The sequence below is a fragment of the Balaenoptera acutorostrata genome, chromosome 14 (genome assembly GCF_949987535.1).
Source record: "Balaenoptera acutorostrata chromosome 14, mBalAcu1.1, whole genome shotgun sequence".
Classification (NCBI taxonomy): domain Eukaryota; kingdom Metazoa; phylum Chordata; class Mammalia; order Artiodactyla; family Balaenopteridae; genus Balaenoptera; species Balaenoptera acutorostrata.
Window position 1 is genome coordinate 19,263,543 of NC_080077.1, and position 13,591 is coordinate 19,277,133.

Consider the following 13,591-nt stretch of genomic DNA (forward strand, 5'->3'; position numbering starts at 1 on the left):
ATTTCTAACTAACCAAATAATTATATCACCGTCTTCTTGTACTTCGATGTAGTGATTTCAGAACATATAGAATTCTAGCAATACAGTGTTGGATGTCTAAAAGTTCCCCAAAGTGTTAGGAATCAATACAAATACAGTAGGTTGTTTTCTAAGTAGACTGAGGAGTAATCTGGCTTTACTCTTTAAAAGGGAAGGAGAAAAATGATTTTTATGTCCCAGAATCAAAGATAACTTAAAAAATTATGGCAAATCAATGCATCCCATGTAACTATTAAATATTATGTTGTCAAATACTTCACGTCATGGGAAAATGTTAATGATACAGTGTCAAGTGAAGAAGCTGGTTTCTAAACAGAAAGTAAAATAGAATTCCCCTGTGTAAAAAAATTTATACACATGTACACATAGAAAATATGCAGACAAGAAAAAAAGTCAAAGTGTATATGCCAAAATGTTAATAGTGTCTATGACTAGGTATTTATACTATGAATAGTTTAATTTTATTACCTTTGTCCATATTTTCTAAGTTTTCTATAAGTTATTAGATTCATAAGAAAAAAGCAATTAACATTTTTGTGTGTATTACTTTAAGATACAAGGAGCTCATAGCAGTGGTTTACTAGCCCTCAATATGCATTTATTTAAGTTGTCTTAGGTTAAGAAAATGTGTATGACCTGTTTATAGAAAGATGATTTATTATTATTTAGGAATGACTTAGACACTTCTTACTGAAATATATAACTTGATGCCTTTTGTTTACAATGAAAGGAATTGATAAAAATATATGAGACTACATCCTTTTTGTTTTTTTTGTAGTTAAAACTATTGCAATCATCTAAGAAAATTTTGGTTATTCCAGGTCCCTGTATCTAAGTGCCTAATTATAGAGATAACAAGACTGAAATTCAGGAATGAAATTTTGATTAAATTCTGATATACCTTCTACTACAAGTAAACACACACACACACGCACACGTACACACACACACACCATAAATTATACTGAATTTCTTGGCCTTGAGTACTTACCATCTTCTCTAATAAAAAGATCTTCTTTTCAAACAAATAGAGAGGTGTAAAGGTAGCATATACAACCATCTGAGGGGACTGTATTGCTGAAGAACCTGTAAAACCAAACACATATTGCGTCATGGAAATTCTGGCCAAAATGGAACTGGCAGGTCGTGGTAGACTGTTCAAATTCCTTAATGAACTTACCTTTGCTGATGAAATATAGGTAAATGACTCTACATGCATTTAATAAATGTTAAATCTAAAATGTACATCTATTTTATAGAATGTCTCATCAGTGTTACCTTCACAATAGTACCATATAATTCATTAAGAAATCATCTTACTTCATTGTAAAACAGGTATTACATAAACTCACTCTAGCTATCTGTCAATGTAACTTAGCTTTCATAGAATCTTTATTTTGAATTTAAGGAATTCTGGGAGTTTCTATGTCATTTCAAGTAGAAAGAAAACATAAATAAATTAATCCTCCCATGAAGAAGGGAAACTAAGAAGGTAACTTAGTTTGGAATGTTTAATGCCTGTAGATTTGCTCCTGAACATCAATATTTATTCATGTGTTCCTTAATATCCCTGAAATTACCCCATTTGATTCATGATGCTTTTGTTCTTTAAAGATTCTGGCCAAAATAATAGAATTTATTTTCCTCTATTGTTTTTATTTTTAATTAAAAGGTTTTGATTTATTCCTTTAAAATTCACACACTTAACAAAAACAGAAATATAGATCAATGGAACAGGATAGAAAGCCCAGAGATAAACCCACGCACATATGGTCACCTTATCTTTGATAAAGGAGGCAAGAATATACAGTGGAGAAAAGACAGCCTCTTCAATAAGTGGTGCTGGGAAAACTGGACAGGTACATGTAAAAGTATGAAATTAGAACACTCCCTAATACCATACACAAAAATAAACTCAAAATGTATTAAAGATCTAAATGTAAGGCCAGACACTATCAAACTCTGAGAGGAAAACATAGGCAGAACACTCTATGACATAAATCACAGCAAGATCCTTTTTGACCCACCTCCTAGAGAAATGGAAATAAAAACAAAAATAAACAAATGGGACCTAATGAAACTTAAAAGCTTTTGCACAGCAAAGAAAACCATAAACAAGACCAAAAGACAACCCTCAGAATGGGAGAAAATATTTGCAAATGAAGCAACTGACAAAGGATTAATCTCCAAAATTTACAAGCAGCTCATGCAGCTCAATATCAAAAAAACAAACAACCCAATCCAAAAATGGGCAGAAGACCTAAATAGACATTTCTCCAAAGCAGATATACAGATTGCCAACAAACACATGAAAGAATGCTCAACATCATTAATCATTAGAGAAATGCAAATCAAAACTACAATGAGATATCATCTCACACCCACACCAGTCAGAATGGTCATCATCAAAAAATCTACAAACAATAAATGCTGGAGAGGGTGTGGAGAAAAGGGAACCCTCTTGCACTGTTGGTGGGAATGGAAATTGATACAGCCACTATGGAGAACAGTATGGAGGTTCCTTCTAAAAATAGAACTACCATACGACCCAGCAATCCCACTACTGGGCATATACCCTGAGAAAACCATAGGTCAAAAAGAGTCATGTACCAAAATGTTCATTGCAGCTCTATTTACAATAGCCAGGACATGGAAGCAACCTAAGTGTCCATCAACAGATGAATGGATAAAGAAGATGTGGTACATATATACAATGGAATATTACTCAGCCATACAAAGAAACGAAATTGAGTTATTTGTAGTGAGGTGGATGGACTTAGAGTCTGTCATACAGAGTGAAGTAAGTCAGAAAGAGAAAAACAAATACAGTATGCTAACACATATATATGGAATCTAAGGAAAAAAAGAAAAAAAAGGTCATGAAGAACCTAGGGGCAAGACGGGAATAAAGACAGACCTACTAGAGAATGGACTTGAGGATATGGGGAGGGGGAAGGGTAAGCTGTGACAAAGTGAGAGAGTGGCATGGACATATATATACTACCAAACGTAAAATAGATAGCTAGTGGGAAGCAGCCGCATAGCACAGGGAGGTCAGCTCGGTGCTTTGTGACCACCTAGAGGGGTGAGATAGGGAGGGTGGGAGGGATGGAGATGCAAGAGGGCAGAGAAATGGGAACATATGTGTATGTATAACTGATTCACTTTGTTATAAAGCAGAAACTAACACACCATTGTAAAGCAATTATACTCCAATAAAGATGTTAAAAAAGAAAAAAATTCACGTACTTACATTTCATTGCACTAGATAATATGTTTATTAAAGAATAATATCTTTAGAACTGCAATATATAAATTAGATGTGAACCCTGGATTGCTCTAAAATGGATTAAGATGTGAAATATGCCAAACTTGTAAAAATATGTTTTTACATTTAAAAAGTAAACTTTGTATATGTAGGGGAGCAAAATTTGTCACCTTAAAATGTGTCTCTTTGTCATGAGGATTATTTTAGGCTTTTTTTTTTTAAGAACAGAGTACTCAGGAATTCTTTCTTTTTACCTCCCCCTTAACTGCCTAAAAGAATTCAGATAAAGGGCCTGGTCCAGGAAGAGCACTGTCACCAGAGATACCTACAAAGAATATGGGCTAAGTGTGGTAGGGCAGGGCCTAGAGACAAGAGTCCTCTCTGTGTCCCACTGCCTCTGCATGGTAGAGCAAACATGTGTTTACCAAACATTTGCTTTTCAATCTCCAGGTGAATTGCCTTCCTCCCTTTTGAAGTCACAAACCCCCGACCCCCTTTTCTTTCTCTCAGATGGTAGATAAGCCTCAATTGCCTAACCTGTCCTTGGGTTTCATTTTTCTTATGAGGCCTCATACATACATAATTATTATTCTTTTTCTTCTGTTAATCTGTCTCATGTCAATTTAATTCTTAGACCAGCTAGAAGAACCTGGAGAGAGTAGAGGGAAATTTTTTCCTTCTCTAACACATATTTTTCATGCAGCAGAGATCTGAACCCAGGCAATTTTACTCCACAACCCAAACTTTGAACCACATTCTGTATCTAGAGGTTGACTTAACTATGAGTTTGGTAGGAAAAAAGGCATTGTTACCATCATTTTCACGAAGAAAGAAACTCAGAGAAAGGTTTAGCCATTCTCACAAACATGAATAATTATCAGTAACTTTGGGACTGTTATGTCATCCACTATCAAAAAAGATTGCTTAAGGCATCACTATAAGAAAATAATTTTTTATATAAAATTAAAAATATAATGACTAGCGTTTGTATTTTCTCTACCAAACCACCAGACATGTTTCTGTAAAAATACAAAGCCAGAAGATGGAGAATAACTGAGAAAAAATGTCCTACAAGGATTCTTTTCCTCCTTTTCATTGAGTACCCTGAAAGTTGGGACATCAAACTTAATTATTTTAAAATTAGGGTTCAGACAGAACCCCATTTCCTCTCCTGCCCTGTGCTTCTTATGTAACTAGTAAAGCAATCCCAACAGCAACTCATTATTTGCACAAATCATCCCTGGTATTATGTGGGCTTCATAAACACCCCATGGTAACTAATGCATGTTAACACATAGATAAAAGATGATAGTTTTTGACACTAGCTATGAATTTGCTCTATCATTTAGGAGATAAGTGATGGAAGAGCAGTGGTCAACATGTGGGTTCAGCATTTCACCCAGTGAGTAAAGCATGAAGGCTTCATGTGATGTGTATGCTTCATGGGAAATTCTGTTATGGAAAGGGCAAACAGAAATAACAAACAGTAAAAGCTCTCTTAACCAACCTCCACTTAACCAACTCCCTGGATTAAACAGGGGCTTTACATCCTCCTTAAAAATCACATGGAAGCCCATGACTCTTAACCTGCTGAGTTCTACATTACCAAGAGTCAGCTGTTTTGTTCCCAGACCTTATCAGTTGTATTTTTGTAGTGATAAATATGAGCATTAAAAAGAAAGTTACAGTTGCAGTGAAAACCAAGTAAATGCTCTGAGAAGACTTGATAAAGATAACTAGCTTTTTAAAAAAAATAGTTGTCAAATTAGGTGTGGTTAGGACAAATAAGATTGGGAATGGAAAATGAAAAAACCTAGTAGCATTTTGTACTTACATTGCTTTGCAAATTTCTTTAAAGAAACTAAAATTGGGAATTATATAGGGTAAGTAATGGGTTTGATTTACATAGGAACTCCAGTACATTCGTAAAAAAGTTCCTGGCCCTACAACAGTTTGACAAATGAATGTACACTTCTGCTTTATGTTAAAGTGAAATCTCTGATAGACACCTTATTTATGTATCATTTGAGTCCCACTTAACTGGCCTTTTCACCTAACTAACCAACTGCTGATCCCAAACATATTGCATTACCAGGCTTTGTTCTGTACTCAGATTCTGAACTGACTCAATTTAAAGTACTTCATAAAATAAAATAAAATAAAATAAAATAAAATAAAATAAAATACAAAGCCAGAACTATGAAAATGCTCTCACAAAAAAACACAGTAATGTATTAAGAAAGACGACAAAATGAAAAGAAAAAAAAAAAAAAACTAGATAAAGCATAGTGCTGGAGGTAAATGGACATGTTTTCATGTAAAGAAGGATGAACTGAGAATTATGATATACACTCTGGAAGCACCAAGATAGATGACCCAATGTTAGGACTATAAAGTTTAAAATATATATTTTATATATCAACATATATATAAAATTTACACAGAGGATGACATATATTAATACATATTAATATATAATTATATATTTATATAAATATATTTATATATTTTATAATAAAAATATGTTATGTGTGCTAACATATAATATATATTTTTATTAGTATTATATATCCTCCTTCATGTAAACACTTCTGTGACTGTTGTACCATAAGAACTTGGATAACATTGTCTCATATGTAGGATCTTGCTCTGTTATGTATAACCATCTGAGGGCCTAACAATTATGGGCAACCTTGAAAAGCTTATTTAGACATGTCTAAACAGGAAATACATTTCTATGCTCCAATGTTTTCCAGCATTTTAGGAAATAAGTACAATAATTATTATTCTAGGAGACTGAGAACTTACAATCTGACAGAGACTGTAGAGAATATTGTACGTCTGATGAGGGCCTTGAACCATGAAGAGACCATTTGAATTTTTCCTTTTCTTTTTCCTTCTCTCCATCTTTACTCCTCTTCTTTCCAAGGTCTTTTGCATCGGCTTTCTCCAACACATTTAAAAAATGTAATAAATCTTTTAACTACAAAACCTCAATGTATGTTGCTTATTAAGTCATTGTGTTGAAAAGAAAGTTAAATAGTAGTATTTAACTTATTTAAGTGTAAAACAATAGCCATAAATTTCCCCAAGTACTACTCACCTCAAATTAGTAACATCAAAATAAAGCAAAAGAAAACTTTGAAAATTGACATGTATTGTGAAAGACATGCAGCATTATTTATTATTGATTACACATAATTTTATGTTAAATGTAGATGATCAGTTAAATATAATTTATTCATATAAAATCATGGTGTCAGGCTGATTTTCTCATTTAAAAAAGAAAAAAAAAAAAAACAGCAAAGAAAGTACTTAAAGTTGAGTCCTAAATGTGGAGCCCTCTTAGATCTTCTTTACTTGGGGCTTGCATTTCAAGAAACACAGCTTGCTGCTTTTTTATTTCCTAATAAATCCCTTCCAATTCTAAAACAGAAATTTTAAATTTCTGCCATTCATTCTTTCATCATTTGCTAAACTGGTAATCACCATTGGTCAGGTTGTTTGTTTTTTTTTAAATTTGCATAAATAAAAACTATAACATTAACAACTTGTACTGTTCCTTAGCTTCTAAAGTAAATCTATCTCATAGCTTTTATAGTAGATTTAACATCTATGTTAGATACAAAGGCAAAGATAACTATAACTTTAAGTGTAGGATGAGATATTTTATTGGGAAACAAGTATAAAAAAGAGATTATCAGAATTTTATTTTGTGGCTTTTCTATAAATATTCGACTTAAAACTAATTATAGTTAATAATATATGACTTCATGTATGATTTTAAAATGGGATTTTAAAAGCCTTTAAATGCCTATTCAGAATTCATAATTTAAAATAATATAGTATATAATAAAAATTATAAATAGAAAAACGCACTTTTCACATAGAAATTTGGAAAGTATGCAAAAATGTTTACCAAAATGTGTTTTTGCCAATACCATGAGTAAATCTGTTGCTCCTCTGTCACCTCATTTCACCCATCTGGCCAACCCCTCTGAATAAAATTAGCAGCTGAGTCCTACTGGACATGTTCAGTAGTTCTGCAAGCTTCTAGTTCTGCAAGCTTCTAGTTCTGCAAGCCTCTAGTTCTGCAAGCTTCTGCCACACCTATTTTAAATAACAATGAGAACCTTCATCTCCACCTCCACCTCACTCTCAGCTCGTAGAGAATAGAAGCCTTTTGTCAGAAACCCTCAGCTTCTCCCCATCAAACCCATTCATCCACTGACATGTGCATCTGTCCTCTCCCATGCCCTGTGCCCACCCGTTAGGATGGAGGAGACTTTGCTCCCTGGTTTGGTCCAATCCCTTCACCTGGGCTCTCTGGAAACCTACACTACGGCTGTCATGTCAACTGCATCTTCCCAATCACTTAAAAGTACTTCTTCATCAGGTAAAAATTTAAATATCTTTCACGGATCCCTCACATTCCCTGTCAGCTTCTACTTTGTCGCTCTCCTGTTCTTCACAGACAAACTTCTAACAGGGGTGTTTATACATTATTTTACTTCCCACTTATTTCTTAACCTCTCCAATGTGTCTTCCACTCCCATCACTTACCAGTGCCCAGTGACCTCCATATCACAAAATCCAGCAGAGAAACTTGAATTGTCCTCGTATTTCAACTCTCAACACTACTTGACACAATCTCCCTGATTCTTAAAACACTCTTTTCCTTTGACTTCAGTAGCGACATGCTCTGCTGGTCTTCTTCCTGTTTCTCTGGTCATCCTTTAACCTCTTTTTTTGCCAGCTCATTATTTTGTACCCAGTTCTCAGATATTTAGCTTCTTTAAGGCTGAGTCTTAAGCTTCTTAGTCTTCTCGCTTTACGCCATCTCCTTGGGAATATCATTCACTGTTTAATTTGGCATGCATTTGTCAATGATTCCCCAAAATACATCACCAGCCTGGAACTCCTGACCTGAAAGTACACTTGATTTCTCAAAGGCACATCAAATTCAATATGTTCTGAGTCATTCTGTGATCTCTCCTCATAAAGCCGTTCCTCTTTTGGCATTACCCCTCTCAATAAAAGGTACTACCATCTATCCAGTTTTGGAAGTCAGAATTCTGCGCATCATCTTCGCCACATTCTGCCATTTTTTACATTTGAAATATCTCTCAATCATTTACTTTATCTGCCTCTCCACTATGACTGTCCTATTACCCTACGCCAAGCTACTATTGTCTCTGACCTGAGCTGATGCAAAGGTCTCCAAATTGTTTTTTCTATGTCCACTCATGTCACTGACTCTCCACCCCCACGTGCACACCAAGTTATTTTCTTCTCAGAGAACCAGAATATCCTTTTGAAAACGTGAAATAGATCATGACTCAACCCTAAACTTCATTAGCCGTCAATTGCTCCTTGGTAAAGATCAATCATCTTAACATGACCTGGAGGATTTGACATGATCGCTCTCCTATCTACTCCTCCAGGCTCTTCTTAAGCCACTTTATTCCACACATCCTCTCCTCCAGCTAACCATATCTTCTACCAGGTCTTCCAAATCATTGTCATTCCTGCTACTTCTTCATAATATTTATACCTGCTGTCTCCTCTACCTAGAATGCTCTTCCCTTCTCAGTCCTTAATCTTCCTCCAGATATTCCTATCATCTTTGCAAACACAGCTCAAAATTCCTTAGGGAATTCTTCCTTGATGCCCCAGACTAGGTCTTTCATACGAACTCCTAAAGTTTCCTGTATTTCCCTTCAAGACTCATGTATTAGTATGTATTTATGATTTTTAAAATTAATGTTAGTCCCACTCACTAGTCCTTAGCTCTAGGAAGTGAGTTCCACACCTGATTTTGTTCATCAAGTTATCACTAATTCTTGGAACACTTACTGATATTCTCAGCAAGTAGTATGTTGAATGGATTGTAAAATGGAGGGATGGACAGACAGAAGTTAACTTGTGATACATGAGAAAGGGATTCCAGGTTCAAATTAATTTAGGATACACTGGGTAAAACAAATTTAGTCTGGCTTTTTTTTTGCTTTCTTTTATAAACTAATGCACATTAGATCATTTTAAACGGCCCTGATGATAGGCAGATATCACACACACAATCTTTTTGTATATTTTTGAGGAACATTTACAGTAATTATTTCTGGGCAGTATATAGTTGGAAATGCTGGTTGATAAGATCTAGATAAGGACAAAATATCAATATCTTATAAAACATAAACATTTGAAAGATCATTATAGATGCTATCACAGTACACAAAAAGCTGAGTATTTTCTAGTATATTTAACTCTACTATACAAGCATTATTGTTCATATGTATGGCTATATGAAATATTTTAGAAAACATAAAATAAATAATGATTAAATATATTTCCCACTTAAGAAGAAATGCTCCTACACTTTGTAAAATAACTCGAAAATTTTTTTTCCAGATTTTAACTTTCACCTTACAATAACCTGCAAATCATAATCTAATCTATGTCCATTTCACACTTCCTGAAAAGGAAAACAGGACAACATTTCTCCTTTGGTATTCTGGTCCATTCCACTCTACATATAACATATAAGAAAGATGTGTTTAAGGGAAATTGAAAATTTAATGTGTTTTTCTATATTAATAATATATTAATTTAGTATCATCAAAATATATAATTGCCTTTGATTTTTAAGGAGAGCAAAATATAGTAGAATAATTAACATATGGTAAACACCATTGCAAGTTCTAATATCTTGGAAAGAAAGGACCTTAATTACATGACTGTTTTCACAACACTTAATAAATATAATGACAATAAATAATCATTAAATTAAGCAATGACTAAACTATAAAGTGTTTATATATAATACCCATATTGAATAACATCATGATATAAATGTCTTACCCTTTAAAACTCTGTCACTTTTCTCAGGTAATTTTAGTGTTGTTGCTGAACCTTCAGGTTTGAATTCCTTGCCATCTTTCATTTCTTTGCCATCTTTCACTTCTTTCCCATCCTTCATGTCTTTCCCTTGTTCTTTCAATTTGGCATCTATGTCTGTTATTTTGCTTTCAGAGCTGGACTCATCTGACAGCTTAAACTCGGGCAATATTTCTCTCAAGAGCTCCCAAACTTTGTCCATATATCCTGGGCTTAGGTAAAAAAACAACATTAATTTCCAAATTAAGTTTTTTATTCCACATCAAGAAATTACCGACAGAAAATAATCAACTTGCTATTTCAAAAAACCAATTACAATAGTTACTTCACATGTTAGTTAAAAACACCATTATGTGCTTATTTATTCAACAAGCTTTGATTGAGTGCCTACTCTGTGGTGGGCTTTGCTGATGCAAGGAGACCAAACACAGAGTTCCAGTTAAAGATGGTGATGTAGGAAGATTTTGAACTCACCTCTTCCTATGGACACAACAAATCTACAGCTACATACAGAACAATTTCCTCTGAAAATAATAAAAAAACTAGCTGAGGAATTCCTTCATATCTGGCAAATGAGAAAAAAAACCATACTGAAGTGGCTAGGAGAGGCTGAGACATGGTCTTGCCATAAACCTCACACAGTGTGGGCACACACAGTTTGGAGGGAGCTCACATCCCTAAGCTTTTCCCTGAAGAGTGAAGGGTTTGAACCCCACATAATGGCACCCCAACTTTTAAGACCTGCAGATCAGAGACAAGCTCCCAAAACATCTAGTTTTGAAAGCCAGCAGGGCTTGCATCAATGAGGCCCACAAGGCTATAGCAAACTCAGAAAGACTTCTTAAAGGGCTCTCACGGACTCACCCATCCCAGGACTCACCCATAGAAGACCACCCAGTAGAAGATTAATATCCCACTTTCACCAATGAATAGATCATCCAGACAGAAAATCAATGAGAAAACATTGGCCTTGGGACTTCCCTGGCGGTCCAGTGGTTAATACTCTGTGCTTGCACTGCGGGGGGAGTGAGTTTGATCCCTGGTCAGGGAACTAAGATCCCACATGTCACGTGGCATGGCCAAGAAAAAAAAAGAAAACATTGGCCTTGAATGACACATTAAATAGGATGGACTTAGACACATATAGAACATTCCACCCAAAAGCAACAGAATACACATTTTTCTCAAATGTACCTGGAACATTCTCCAGGATAGATCATATGTTAAGTCACAAAACAACTCTTAATGAGTTCAAGAAGACTGAAATCATACCATGCATCTTTTCCAACCACAACTGTATGAAACTAGAAATTAATTACAAGAAGAAAACTGGGAAATTCACAGCTATGTGTAGATTAAACTATATGTTACTAACCAACCAATGGGTCAAAGAAGAAATCAAAAAAATGCTTTGTGATAAATAAAAATGGAAGTACAACATAACAAAAATACAACAGATACAACGACAACAAAACAAATACAACAAAGCAAAGATAGTTCTAAGAAGTAGCTCTGTGAGAGTTTGTAGCAATACATGTCTACATCAAGAAATATGATCTCAAATAAACTACCTAACTTTACACCTCAAAGAAATAGAAAAAAAAAGAACAAATGAAGCCTAAAGTTAGTAGAAGGAAGGTAATAACAAATATTAGAGTGGAAATAAATGAGAGAGACTAAAAAGACAATAGAAAAGATCAAAGAAATTAAGAACTGGTTTTTTGAAAAGATAAACAAAATTGACAAAACTTTAGACTCACCAACAAAAAAAAGAGAGAAGACTCAAATAAAGAAAATCAGAAATGAAACAGACACATTGTAATTAATACCACAAAATACAAAGGATCGTAAGAGACTACTATAAACAAATATACAAAACAAATTGGACAACCTAAAAGAAATGGATAAATTCCTAGAAACATATGATTTACCAAGACAAAGAAATAGAAAATCTGAACGGACTGATTACTAGTAATCAAAAACCTCCCAACAATGAAAAGTCCAGAATCAGAGAGCTTCACTGGTGAATTCTACCAAACATTTAAAGAAGAATTAATACCAATACTTCTCAAATTCATTCAAAAAATAGAAGACAGGGGAAAACGTCTAAACTCATTTAACAAGGCCAGCATTACCCTGATATCAAAATCAGACAAGGATATCACAAGAAAAGAGAACTACAGATCAAAATCCCTGATGAACATAGAGGCAAAAAATTCACAACAGAATGTTAGCAAACAGAATTCAACAATACATTAAAAGGATCATACACCATGATCAAGTGAGATTTATTCCTGGGGTGCAAGAATGATTCAACATGCAGAAATCAATCAGTGTAATACATCACAGTAAAAAAAATGAAGGATAAAAATCATATGGTCATCTCAATAGATGCAGAAAACCATTTGACAAATTCAACATCAATTTATGATAAAAATGCTCAACAAAATGGGGTTAGAGGGAACATACCTCAATATAATAAAAGACATATATGACATGCCCACAGTTAACATCATACTTAATGGTGAAAAGCTGAAAGCTTTTCTCTAAGATCAGAAACAAGATAAGGATGCCCACTCTCACCACTTTTATTCAGCACAGTATTGGAAGTCTAGCCAGAGCAATAAGGCAAGAAAAGGTAATAAAAGGCTTTTAAATCAGAAAGGAAGAAGTAAAACAGTCATATTTGCAGATGGTATAATATTATATATAGAAACCCCTAAGAAACGCCACCCAAAAGCTGTTAGAATAAACAAATTCAGTATAGTTGCAGGATACAAAATCAATATACAAAAATCTTTTGCATTCTATGCACTAATAATGAACTATCTAAAAGAGAAATTAGGGAAACAATCTCATATACAACTGCAGCAAAAAGACCTAGGAATAAACTTAACCAAGGAGGTGAAAGACCTGTACACTGAAAACTATGATATTAATGAGAGAAATTAAAGAAGACACAAATAAATGAAAGATATACAGGGCTTATAGATTGGAAGAATTAATATTGTTAAAATGTCCATACTACCCAAAGCAATCTATAGATTCAATGCAATCCCTATCAAAATTCCAATGATATTTTTCACAGAAGTAGAATAAACAATCCTAAAATTTGTATGGAACCACAAAAGATCCTGATTAGCCAAAGTCATCTTGAGAAAGAAGAACAAAGCTGGAGGCATCACACTTACTGATTTCAAACTGTAATACAAAGCCATAGTAGTCAAAAGAGGATGATATTGGCATAAAAGCAGACACATAGATCAATGGAATAGAATAGAGAAGCCAGAAATAAACCCATGCATATATGGTCAATTAATTTATGACAAAGGATCCAAGAATATAATGGGGAAAAGTACATTCTCTTCAATAAATGATGCTGAGAAA

The 13,591-nt window shown here is 34.1% G+C and overlaps 1 protein-coding gene across 1 annotated transcript in view; it reads right to left on the reverse strand.

Moving 5' to 3' along the window:
• The window catches only part of ADGB (androglobin), a 155,540-nt gene that overhangs the window by 86,225 nt on the left and 55,724 nt on the right, over positions 1–13,591 (reverse strand). Inside the window, exons 8-10 of the mRNA XM_007171346.2 lie at positions 10,169–10,416; positions 6,116–6,250; positions 1,031–1,125 (exon numbers count right to left, since the gene is read on the reverse strand). Of these exons, the coding sequence (XP_007171408.2) occupies positions 1,031–1,125; positions 6,116–6,250; positions 10,169–10,416 (478 nt within the window). The remainder of the gene's footprint in view (positions 1–1,030; positions 1,126–6,115; positions 6,251–10,168; positions 10,417–13,591) is intronic.